Source organism: Macadamia integrifolia, chromosome 6 (assembly GCF_013358625.1).
Source record: "Macadamia integrifolia cultivar HAES 741 chromosome 6, SCU_Mint_v3, whole genome shotgun sequence".
NCBI classification, from domain to species: Eukaryota; Viridiplantae; Streptophyta; class Magnoliopsida; order Proteales; family Proteaceae; genus Macadamia; species Macadamia integrifolia.
Window position 1 is genome coordinate 13570804 of NC_056562.1, and position 13296 is coordinate 13584099.

General features: G+C 38.5%; 1 protein-coding gene across 1 annotated transcript in view; it reads left to right on the forward strand.

Moving 5' to 3' along the window:
* LOC122082074 (F-box/FBD/LRR-repeat protein At1g13570-like) overlaps positions 1-329 on the forward strand; it is a 20632-nt gene extending 20303 nt beyond the window's left edge. Inside the window, exon 5 of the mRNA XM_042649568.1 lies at positions 134-329. Coding sequence (XP_042505502.1) covers positions 134-329 — 196 coding nt within the window. The remainder of the gene's footprint in view (positions 1-133) is intronic.
* Positions 330-13296: the final 12967 nt, after the last annotated feature.

The following is a 13296-nucleotide window of genomic DNA, read 5'->3' on the forward strand; positions in this document are numbered from 1 at the left end:
TCCCTAGATAAAATTGAGTCAATCCTTCTCTTCTGATAATTGGAATATGTAATGGTATGGTAAAAATTGGTATTTCTAGCAGCCTCGGAGATGTAGAGGTGTCTTGATTTCTTATACCAGAATAATTCTTTAGCATCCGATACCCATTTAATCTTATTGGAGAGAGGAATTTCATCACAAGGAGTGGAGAGTTGATTCTCAAGATTCAGATGAGATTGGATAAGAGATCTTTTAAGTATGTTAATGTTCCCAAAGGTATTGACATTCTATTTGGAGAGGGATCTACTAAAACTAGCAAGTTTGGAGATAAGGTTCACATCAGAGAGTAGTTGATAGCTTTTATAGCAGGACACAAACAGCGTGAGTAGCCCAAGCATCTTGAAAATGAAAAAGTTTTTTGGGTCTTGGCTGATGGAGCAAGTTGGATAAGAAGATAGGGTTATGGTCAAAGCTGATGGATGAGATTTTGGATATGGAAGTAGAGGAAAATAAGGTAAGCGAATAGGGAGTGGCAAAACATTTGTCTAGGGCTTCCTTAATAAGGTTAGGCGGCTTCTGTTTGTTCTACCAAGTGAAATGGTTATCAAGGAGTTTGATCTCTTCAAAGTTACTGGTAGAGATCAAGGAATCCAAAAGAAGGGAAGAGGGGGCGTGTTTAAAGGGGGAGCCTCCAAAAGTTATCATCAGTTTTAAGTATTTCATTAAAATCCCCCAAACAAAGAAAGAGAAGAGAGAGAAAGGAGAAAAAAGAAAGAAGATTTTCCTAGCATTGAGATCGGAGGTGGGTTATGGGAGGTGCATAAACACGTATTAAGATCCACTTATTATTCCCAGACAAAATTTCAATGGCAATAAAACTAGAATTAAAAGCAAACATGGAGAAGGAAATCTGGTTGGAAACAAGCATCCAAAGACCTCCTTTCAAACCTCTAGAGCCCTCACTATTAGAAAACTTAGGGACCGTTTGGTATTGTTCTAAAAAAACGTTTCTGGAGTTTTTTCATTCTATTGGAACGAAAAAACGGAATCTTCTGTTTGGTGCACTTATGGTCCGTTTCTGTTTTTTTGGAACAAAAAGTGAAAAAAAAACTGAAAAAACGAGATTGGACGGAACTCCAAAATGGAGTTCCGTCTTCCCAGTTTCGTTCCATTTTACAAAAAAAAAAAATATATATATCCCGATAAAAATCTGAAATTTTGAAACACCATTTTTTCGTTTAAAAACTGTGTTTTGACACAGAAACTGAAATTTTCGTTTTTGATACAAAACGACGTTTCTGGAACATAAACGATACCAAACGGGCCCTTAGACCTGTTAAAATCTTTGGAAAACAGATGGGAAGGGTGATCCTTTACAACCCCCCCCCCAAAAAAAAAAAAAAAAGGAATAGCGATACCTTATTTTAGTCTCGTAAAGGAAAATAATATTAGGCAATAAACGTCTACAGTGAGACACCAAACAATTTTTTGTCAGTTTACTATGGAGACCACACAAATTCCAATGAAAGATTTTTAAAGATCCAGCCATCATGGAAGTACATAAGAAATAGAAAGAAACAAGCGCATCAATGAGGTAAAAGAGCTAATAAGGATAAACAGAGGTAAATATAGAGAAAATGCCACAAAAAGAAATAAACCATAAGAAGACAGTCACAAGCACACGTCAAGAGATCAAATAGAAATAGAAAGTACCAACAACAGCAGTTACAATGTGAACAACAAAGGATAAAAACAACAGAAAGTATACATAAAACTAAATTATAGGCAGCAGAATAATACCTAAGAATAAAGCAACGATGTAGATTACGAATTCATGATTGAACCAAGCTAAGCATAAACCAAAATGCATACAGAAGAAAACATACATGTATATAGAGAAAGATGAAAAGGGGAAAGATACAGCTACCTGGTCCGGATTTGTCTGCTCTTGTGGATCACCTCATCCTCAACTACAATAAGATGGGAACTGGTAGCGCTATGAGGCATAATCTCCGACTGATCTTCCCTCTCTTGTAGAAAAGATTCAACTTACTTCAACAGAGTAGCATGGTTTTTGTACTTAGCAACAGTCTTAGAGAGTAAGGAAATAAAACCCTTAACAATTTATTCCTCAGGAGATACGACTCTCTTTCTCTTCGAAGGGAGAAGAGAAGGGTTGGAAGTGCTGGAATTGGTAGTTGGATGCACGACATTAGACGAGGGGTGAGAGGTAGAGCCTGCAGGAAAAGTTTCAGGACCACAAATAAAAAGTATTGGTGAATTGTAACATTTTTAGCCCTTTGAAAGAGGATGTGATTAATAAATATCCTTGGTCACAGGAGGGGTTTCCATGGGTTCAGGGGGAGGGGAGCCTGGCAGTTGTACAGTTAACAGCTTCAGTAGCCGCAAAAGGAAAAATGGAGTATCCACGTACTAAGTATATGTGATGGATCTAAGACCAGGAATGCCAAAAAACAAATCAAAGAGGAGAGAGGGAAAAGTGGAAGTGGCGTTCTCAAGGGGTTTGGGGTCCAAGGTGGGATATGGAGGGACCAAAAGGTATCGTCAAGAGAAATGGGAGAAATAGGGATAGTATGCCCCTTAGAGACCAGCAAGGGTTCCAAAGCACAGGGTGCCCTAGGGATGGGGCAACCTCCAAAGGTAGGCAAAAGGGGGTCAGGGGAAGGGGGAGAAGAAGAGGTGGGGAGAGAATGTGACTTGCAGCCACAAGAGGAGATAGGGGGATGGTGAGCGAGGCAAAGTAGGAGAAATATTTGGAGAGGTGGGGGCTAGGATTGAGACTACCTAGGGTAAGTTCACCAATAGAGGGGCAACAGTGGCTTGACTATATTGACTCCAAGGTAGAGGAGACGGTTTAGGTACCCTCTTCAGAGCAGGGTAGGATTGGACGGAATGAGTGATCTTGCCGTAGTTGAGGCATAAAGCAAAAAGTTTGTGCTAGAACTTGATAGAGACTTACTCATGTGATGGTCTACGGATCCTAAAGGAGAGGCAAACCAGGCAACTTTTCCTGAATGAGATCTTCACACGGGCCATCCTAGGGGGGAGACCAAGAGAGTTATGGTTAAGGTCTAGATCAAGAACCTGTCCGACACAAGAGACAATGACTTTGAGATTCGAGGTTGAAGCAGTCCAAGGGGATATTAGAAACATGCATCCATTAGGAGGACGAACTCAAGTTCATTAGCAGAGTTTTCATTATCCAATTCGAATAAACCAAGTTGAAGGAGATTGTTCGCAAACCACCAAGAAGCCAAAGATATGAACTTATTTTTGTTATCTTCAGAATAAAACTCGACAAAGAAAAACCCCTTGTCCAAACATGAGATAAAAATAGCCCCATTGAAGACCACAAATAAGATAAAAAGTTATAGAGCCAATCTCGACGAGGTTTAGGGTAGCAAACAAAAGCGCCAAAGAGAGAACTACTAGACGTGGAGTAGGGTTTAGTGAGGGGATCCACATATGGTACCAAGTGCAGGAATACCCCATAGAGACCTGGCCAGGGAATTTTAATTGCAAGGTTTTGGGTTTACAAGAGGTAAGCAAGGTTGGTTTTGTAAAAAACACAGTACAGAGGATTAGAAAATGCAGAGGGGTGGGGATAGAGTTGTGATAAAAGGGGGTTTCGGATCCATTGCAAAAAAGTGGTGAGAAAGTGACAAGGAAGGGAGAAAAAATAATGACAAAGGTTAAAAAGGAGAGTAAGAAGAAAACACGTAGCAATAGGTGTAAAAACCAAAAGTAGAAATGCCAGTAAAGGAGGGGGCAAAACACCATTGAAGCAAGTCAAAAGCATGGTTATGAGGTCCTCAGGAACGGGTTTCTCTTCTGAACAGTGTTTGTCAGGACTTGGCTATTGTTATTTGATCGATTGACACGTGTTAAGTAATATCCTATGGCTCTTGATGCATCGTCTATGTTCTGATCAATATAAACACAGTCGTTGAATCACCACTTAAATACAGATTATGAATTGGCCTAGGCGATCACCATTAAGAGAGGAGTCGGATCTGCTTCAGTCCCACGGAAGGTAAAGCAGACAAATTAGGGACCAAGAATGAGAAATGCTAGATATAGAGAGGTGAAGGGAGAGTGGATGACAGGATGAGTTTGGGAAAGGTAGGAGAGAGAGATCAGAACAAATGGATGTCAAAATGGAAGGAGAGTTTGGGATTAGTTTTGTTACCAAGGAACTCCCTATTTTTGGTAATGATAGACCTTAGCTCACTCTCTCTCTCTCTCTCCATGTCAAAGGCAGAAGGGTGCCATGACCACACTCTCACATGCTTAGGGTAAAAACACCAAGAGAGAACGGATAGAAAGGCGGAAGGTACCTGTAGTGACCTGGGTTGGGCTCCTGAGGCTTTCTGAAAGCCTGAACGAGAGAAGTATTGGAAATCGAGTACTTCTGCATTGCGATTCCTCAAACAAGCAGCAGAACCTTCAAGACTGGACAGATCACAGGTTGAAGCTGAACCTGACCCTCCCTCCCATAATATCTGAAACCTTCGAAACCAGACTGAGTTTCAGGTTCCGATCTGCTGAGAAGAACGCAGGGAATTCCATCTCCGATCTCTAAGTGACAAGTTGCAACGATCAATCACTTTTCCAATGAAAATAAGGTGGCACTGCTTGGATCTGAAGGTGTTCTCTCGTCCCTGAAATGATCTCACAAAATTTTTGTAATTATACTAAGTAGTCAGTTATTTTATCGATCTTGAAAACATACAAATTTGGATGGGAAGGAATTCTTGATGTTTGTTGAAGGTCTTGATGATCTTAATGTTGCCGGTAACTATCAATATATTGAAGATTCTTTTGATACTATATCTGATCTCATTAGAAGCTACATTTTTCAAGTCCAGCCTTAGCCTCAAGAGTTTGATGATTTGATTTTGACAAACTGTTTGCTGGTTAGTACGAAATTTTTAGTTATATATTTGTGATTTTCTTTTAAGTCTTTCGTATGAAATCCAATGATGCAGAAAAATCATTGGGAATAATTTGTCAAAGATTGTCATCAAACTCTTAAGGCTAAGGACGGACTTGAAAAATATAGCTTCTAATCAAATAAGATACAATACCAGAAGAATCTTCAAATATTGATAGTTCCTAGCAACATTAAGATCATCAAGACCTTCAAAAACATCATTAATTCCTTTCCATCCAAATTTGTATGTGTTTTCAAGACTGATAGGATAACTTATCTCCTTAATAGTATTACTAAAATTTTGTGAGATCATTTCAAGGACTTGAATAGAACCACCTTCAGATCTAAGCAGTGCCACCTTATTCTCATTACTTTTTTCCAATGTTTGCCACTTTCTCATTTTTCTTTCATGGTTGGAGAAAATATTTATTCCCACGGCTTGGTGGGGAAACCAAAATACTGTTCATGCTGAACAAGTTTCTTCTTTCTATTTCTTGCTTTTTGCTACTTTTATATTATTATTAGGTATTCTATTTCTGCTATTGTTTTGTTCTTCACCTTGATGCTTACATAAGATCAGATAGTTGGTTCTCCTTAAATCCTTTCTGGGTGTGATTGTTCTGCTTTTTTATCTATTCATATCTGTCTCGGTAACTGTTCTGAACTTGGTCTTTTTTATCGCTTTATTCCTGCTGGAAAACACAGTATTCAATCAATGAAGGGTCAAAGGGGTTGGAAGTAGTGAAGATGGTGGAGAGGTGAGAGGCAAAAGTAAAGGCAATAACACTAGGTTTAGACATGGTGTCACCCTCCCTAGATAAAATTGAGTCAATCCTTCTCTTCTGATAATTGGAATATGTAATGGTATGGTAAAAATTGGTATTTCTAGCAGCCTCGGAGATGTAGAGGTGTCTTGATTTCTTATACCAGAATAATTCTTTAGCATCCGATACCCATTTAATCTTATTGGAGAGAGGAATTTCATCACAAGGAGGGAAGAGTTGATTCTCAAGATTCAGATGAGATTGGGTAAGAGATCTTTTAAGTATGTTAATGTTCCCAAAGGTATTGACATTCTATTTGGAGAGGGATCTACTAAAACTAGCAAGTTTGGAGATAAGGTTCTCATCAGAAAGTAGTTGCTAGCTTTTATAGCAGAAGGACACAAACAGCGTGAGTAGCCCAAGCATCTTGAAAATGAAAAAGTTTTTTTGATCTTGGCTGATGGAGCAAGTTGGATAAGAAGACAGGGTAATGGTCAAAGCCGATGGATGAGATTTTGGATATGGAAGTAGAGGAAAATAAGGTAAGGGAATAGGGAGTAGCAAAACATTTGTCTAGGGCTTCCTTAATAAGGTTAGGCGGCTTCTGTTTGCTCTACCAAGTGAAATGGTTATCAAGGAGTTTGATCTCTTCAAAGTTATTGGTAGAGATCAAGGAATCCAAGAGAAGGGAAGAGGGGGTGTGTTTAAAGGGGGAGCCTCCAAAAGTTATCATCAGGTTTAAGTATTTCATTAAAATCCCCCAAACAAAGAAAGGGAAGAGAGAGAAAAGAGAAAAAAGAAAGAAAGATTTTCCTAGCATTGAGATCGGAGGTGGGTTATGGGAGGTGCATAAACACGGATTAAGATCCACTTATTATTCCCAGACAAAATGATGGAGGGCCGGTAGGGGTAGGGAAGAATTCCCTGAGATAGAGTCTCAGAGTTGCAGGGGAGGGGAAAAATCGCACTAAGAAGGGGGGGGGGGATCACGCACACAGCCCTCAGGCTTTCAACACTCAAAACTCAATTCATCATTCTATTCTCTAATTAAACGATTACATGCATTTAAATAGTAAAAGAAACCCAACATTAAAAGGAAACGTACTCTAATTTGGAAACTCAAATTACTTGGAAACTAAATCCTACTAGCTATCACCTACCTAAGTTACTGAAATAAAAGATTGCAGGAGAATAAAAATAAAATCCTAAAAGATCCTACTGGTCAAAGACTCNAAAAAAAAAAAAGGAATAGCGATACCTTATTTTAGTCTCGTAAAGGAAAATAATATTAGGCAAAAAACGTCTACAGTGAGACACCAAACAATTTTTTGTCAGTTTACTATGGAGACCACACAAATTCCAATGAAAGATTTTTAAAGATCCAGCCATCATGGAAGTACATAAGAAATAGAAAGAAACGCATCAATGAGGAAAAAGAGCTAATAAGGATAAACAGAGGTAAATATAGAGAAAATGCCACAAAAAGAAATAAACCATAAGAAGACAGTCACAAGCACACGTCAAGAGATCAAATAGAAATAGAAAGTACCAACAACAGCAGTTACAATGTGAACAACAAAGGATAAAAACAACAGAAAGTATAGATAAAACTAAATTATAGGCAGCAGAATAATACCTAAGAATAAAGCAACGATGTAGATTACGAATTCATGATTGAACCAAGCTAAGCATAAACCAAAATGCATACAGAATAAAACATACATGTATATAGGGAAAGATGAAAAGGGGAAAGATACAGCTACCTGGTCCGGATTTGTCTGCTCTTGTGGATCACCTCATCCTCAACTACAATAAGATGGGAACTGGTAGCGCTATGAGGCATAATCTCCGACTGATCTTCCCTCTCTTGTAGAAAAGATTCAACTTACTTCAACAGAGTAGCATGGTTTTTGGACTTAGCAACAGTCTTAGAGAGTAAGGAAATAAAACCATTAACAATTTATTCCTCAGGAGATACGACTCTCTTTCTCTTCGAAGGGAGAAGAGAAGGGTTGGAAGTGCTGGAATTGGTAGTTGGATGCACGACATTAGACGAGGGGTGAGAGGTAGAGCCTGCAGGAAAAGTTTCAGGACCACAAATAAAAATTATTGGTGAATTGTAACATTTTTATCCCTTTGAAAGAGGATGTGATTAATATCCTTGGTCACAGGAGGGGCTTCCATGGGTTCAGGGGGAGGGGGGCCTGGCAGTTGTACAGTTAACAGCTTCAGTAGCAGCAAAAGGAAAAATGGAGTATCCACGTACTAAGTATCTGTGATGGATCTAAGACCAGGAATGCCAAAAAACAAATCAAAGAGGAGAGAGGGAAAAGTGGAAGTGGCGTTCTCTGTTAGAACTCCCTATGGGTTTGAGATTGAAACCCAATGGAGGAAACCACACAAGAAAAAAACAAGAACACGAATCTAATAAAATTATGGAGGATCGATTTGTACCTTTCACCTAGTATGCTGAAGATGATTGATGTTGGTCACTCCCACTTTCGCTCTATTGGCTTGGCTATGGATCTTCTACAACCCCTTAAACCTCCTTGGTTCTCTCACTTTAGTGGTAAAGTGGGGAGAATGAATAATGGTTGTAGGGACCCAAAACCTAGTATTTATAATACTGTCCTGCACTCAAAACCCTAAACCACAATGGGTTGAGCCAGCATATCCCTAAGCTTGAGAGTGGACCGAACCGGTTCATGCAATTTGACTCTCACCCATTTAATCAACCCGAATAATTAATTTAGCCCATAAATCCAACAATCTCCCACTTGGGCTACATTAATTATAAGGATGTCTTTTAAATTGGTGTGGCCATAGAATCTTATTACATTAACCACTCTTACTGTGATTCAGTTGAAAAACCACTCACATCGAATAACAGAATAAAATATACCTCAATATATGGCATACAACTTTCTGTTATTACAAACATAAGTAAGTTTTTTAACATGAATCTATGTGGGATACCATCATAGAAATATTGACATATCCTCAAATTACACTGTTGTCATTCCATGTAGGTCCTTAACTGTGATATTAACCTTCACTGTGGCAAATCGCCTTTGATCTGTGGTTAATATCTAACTGTGGCCTTCCGCCTATAAACTGTGGCAAATATTGCCTATGAACTGTGACAAATACTGTCTTAAAATGTGGCAAACATTACCTTTTGAACTGTGGCAAAATATTACCTATAACCAAGACAATTACTGCCTATAAAAACATTCTTAAATAAAATCATAAACCAAATATTTCAATAAATAACTGTGCATAATGTAAATGCTAAAACTTAACCATAATTCATCAAACTGTGCCCCAAAACATACGGGCTAAGGTTCAAAACATAAACAAATACTAAACAAAATCAAAGCTCCCACTAATCAAGCATTTCAAATAACTGTATGTAAAGAAATCCTAACTACTTGATGGGACCAAATTTTACTTGCTCTCAATTACTGGTGATCATTCTACCTCACCCTTTCTTGGTATCATCCTGCTTATCAGCCCCAGAATTCTTCCTCTTCTCTAACCATTTCTTGAAAATAAAACAGTCCTTTTTCACATGTCCTTTCTTATGGCACCAGAAACACTCTACGTTGTTGGTATTCTCTTCATCCTGAGCCTTTTGAGATGTGTCAAGTTCTTGAGAGCTATTATTCCTGTCATATGGCTTGGCGCTTCCTCTGTTGGAAAAATTTTTGTTCCTTCTGCTTGGTCCACCAGAAGATCCCTTGTGGAAAGTTGCATGTGCACTCTCAAACCTAGTTTGTTTCAATTTTTCTTCCTCTTGAGTGCAAATGGAAATTAGTTCATTTAGGCTCCAATCGTCCTTCAGTGCAATGTAGGTAGATTGGATAACCTTATACTGACTAGGGAGGGTATTCAGTGCAATATGTACAATATATTCTTCATCGATCTGTATTCCAAGATCCTTAAGTTTACCAGCATCAGTAGCTACACCCAAAATGTATTCTCTAACACTCCCACATCCATCATACCTTGTATTCATTAGCCTGGTCATCAATGTGGTTTTCTCAGCTTTCTTGTTGTGTTGAAATCTAGCTTTAATAGCATTCAGGAATTCTTTTGCAGTGTCTTTGATCTCTATGTTCCCACGTATAATTTCAGGAATTGCCTTTTTTAAAACCAGTATGCACTTTCTGTTTGCTTCAGTCCATTTCTTAAACTTGGTCCTTTCAGCACTTCTGCTCGAGTTTGTGAGAGGCTCAGGTTTAGGCTCCCTAAGTGCCAAGTCTAAGTCAAGAAGACCTAAATGCAATTCTAATTCCTCCACCCACTTTTGATAGTTGTTACCAGTGAGCATTGGGATGGAAGACACATAACTTGAGGGAATGGCCATCTTACTACAGCAGTAACAAGAACACAATACATGCCAAATATCAAAATATAAATCATAATATAAAAGCATGTAATACTATCAATATATTTTAAATAAGAGTTACAACTAAAAATGTATCCCTATCCTTTGGGACAGGAATTAGCTGATGCTCTTATATTCTTCTTTTAACTGTGAAAACAACATTAACTTCGGAATTCAATCACCTTTGGGCAAAAGAACTCCAAATTTAATGTCCCTTTCTTAAATGTGGATAATTATCCTCAAACCTTGATGACATAACCTTTGGGAAAGTATCACCTTTACTGTTGGAGAAGATACAATCGAACTGAATGTACCACTTTGGTGGGTTTCACTCAGTTCTATCATATCTTTCCCATTGGAGATGTATATCTTTATGTTCAAAACATACATATAAATGTCACTAGGACAACAATAACCATACAAGAGTCACAACCGCAACTACATTCCTATCCTTTGGGCTAAGAATGCACTGGTCCTCTTGTAAATTTATATTTACTGTGAAAAGAACAATAACTTTTGAAATCCCCACCTTTGGGCTTAGGAACCTCTAGGTTACTGTCATTTTCTTAACTTTGGTGACATCACCTTTGGGCAAATGTCACCTACATTGTTTCCCTGTGGAAAATCATGAAATAATAAGATGTACCACTTTGGTGGATTCCACCTCATCATTTCATGGTTTCCTAAAGCAAAATTACTTTGCAACTAAGAATGAGCGGAAGCTTACACCCTTTTCCATATTAACATATCTCAATTTAAAAAAAAAAACTTCTCAATTTCATGGCAACCAATAACATATATATTTTTCAAAGCATTGATTTATGCCATTTTGTTTCAATGATTGAAACTAAATACAACATAAAATTTCAAATAAACATGTCATATTAAAAAATTAGATCATTAAATGTGGCCAGAAACAAGGAATCCAACGCAAAAAAAACAGATTTCAATTTGGCCTTAAAACGAACCTTTAAATGAAATTTAAAGTAGTTTAAATAAAAACGCCCTTTTGTTTCAATGATTGAAACTAAATACAACATAAAATTTCAAATAAATATGTCATATTAAAAATTAGATCATTAAATGTGGCCCGAAACAAGGAATCCAACGCAAAAAAAACAGATTCCAATTTGGCCTTAAAACGAACCTTTAAATGAAATTTAAAGTAGTTTAAATAAAAACGCCCTTTTGTTTCAATGATTGAAACTAAATACAACATAAAATTTCAAATAAATATGTCATATTAAAAATTAGATCATTAAATGTGGCCCGAAACAAGGAATCCAACGCAAAAAAAACAGATTCCAATTTGGCCTTAAAACGAACCTTTAAATGAAATTTAAAGTAGTTTAAATAAAAACCCAAAATGAACAAAAACCAAACAAGTCTTTTTTTTTTTAAATCAATCAAGACCAACCGGTTCGGCCATATGAATTCCGGGTCAAATTCGGGTCAATTGGTCAACGACCCGGTCAACCTTTGACCGAGTCAAATAGTACATATGAGTTGACCCACTGTGTCACCGGTTCGAATCGGTAGGGTTTTCGAGTTGAACCGGCGATGCCTCGCCGCCGTTTTTTTTTTTTGAATTTTTTTTCTCTCTCCTCCGGCAGCCGGTTTCCGGTGGCGCGTGCCGGCGCGTACGGATGTTTCCGGTGACTTGCGGCATACCGCCGCGACCGTATTCTCGTGATCTACAACTTTCGTGAAGAAAGTTTTTCCATACAGGATTTTTAAGTGATGGTAAAATTACGATTTTTATGATTTTCATGATTTTTAATCAAATCAGGTTTTAAGTAATAATCAAAATCTTCATGTACAAGAAAAATTCAATCGATTCTTGTCCCATGTGGTCTGCTCTGATACCAATTGTTAGAACTCCCTATGGGTTTGAGATTGAAACCCTATGGAGGAAACCACACAGGAAAAACAAGAACACGAATCTAATAAAATTATGGAGGATCGATTTGTACCTTTCACCTAGTATGCTGAAGATGATTGATGTTGGTCACTCCCACTTTCGCTCTCTTGGCTTGGCTATGGATCTTCTACAGCCCCTTAAACCTCCTTGGTTCTCTCACTTTAGTGGTAAAGTGGGGAAGAGTGAATAATGGTTGTAGGGACCCAAAACCTAGTATTTATAATACTGTCCCGCACTCAAAACCCTAAATCACAATGGGTTGAGCCAGCATATCCCTAAGCTTGAGAGTGGACCGAACCGGTTCATGCAATTTGACTCTCACCCATTTAATCAACCCGAATAATTAATTTAGCCCATAAATCCAACATTCTCAAGAGGTTTGGGGTCCAAGGGTGGGATATGGAGGGACCAAAAGGTATCGTCAAGAGAAATGGGAGAGATAGGGATAGTATGCCCCTTAGAGACCAGCAAGGGTTCCAAAGCACAGTGTGCCCTAGAGATGGGGCAACCTCCAAAGGTAGGCAAAAGGGGGTCAGGGGTAGGGGGAGAAGAAGAGGTGGGGAGAGAATGTGACTTGCAGCCACGAGAGGAGATAGGGGGATGGTGAACGAGGCAAAGTAGGAGAAATATTTGAAGAGGTGGGGGCTAGGATTGAGTCTACCTAGGGTAAGTTCACCAACAGAGGGGCAACAGTGGCTTGACTATATTGACTCCAAGGTAGAGGAGACGGTTTAGGTACCCTCTGTAGAGCAGGGTAGGATTGGACGGAATTAGTGATCTTGCCGTAGTTGAGGCATAAAGCAAAAAGTTCGTGCTAGAACTTGATAGAGACTTACTAATGCAATGGTCTATGGATCCTAAAGGAGAGGCAAACCAGACAACTTTTCCTCAATGAGATCTTCACACAGGCCGTCCTAGAGGGGAGACCAAGAGTGTTATGGTTAAGGTCTAGACCAAGAACCCGTCCAACACAAGAGACAATGACTTTGAGATTCGAGGTTGAAGCAGTCCAAGGGGATATTAGAAACATGCATCCATAGGGAGGACGAACTCAAGTTCATTGGTAAAGTTTTCATTATCCAATTCGAATAAGCCAAATTGAAGGAGATTGTCCGCAAACCACCAAGGAGCCAAAGATATGAACTTAATTCTGTTTTCTTCAGAATAAAACTCGACAAAGAAAAGCCCCTTGTCCAAACATGAGATAAAAATAGCCCCCATTGAAGACCACAAATAAGATAAAAAGTTATAGACCAATCTCGACGAGGTTTAGGGTAGCAAACAAAAG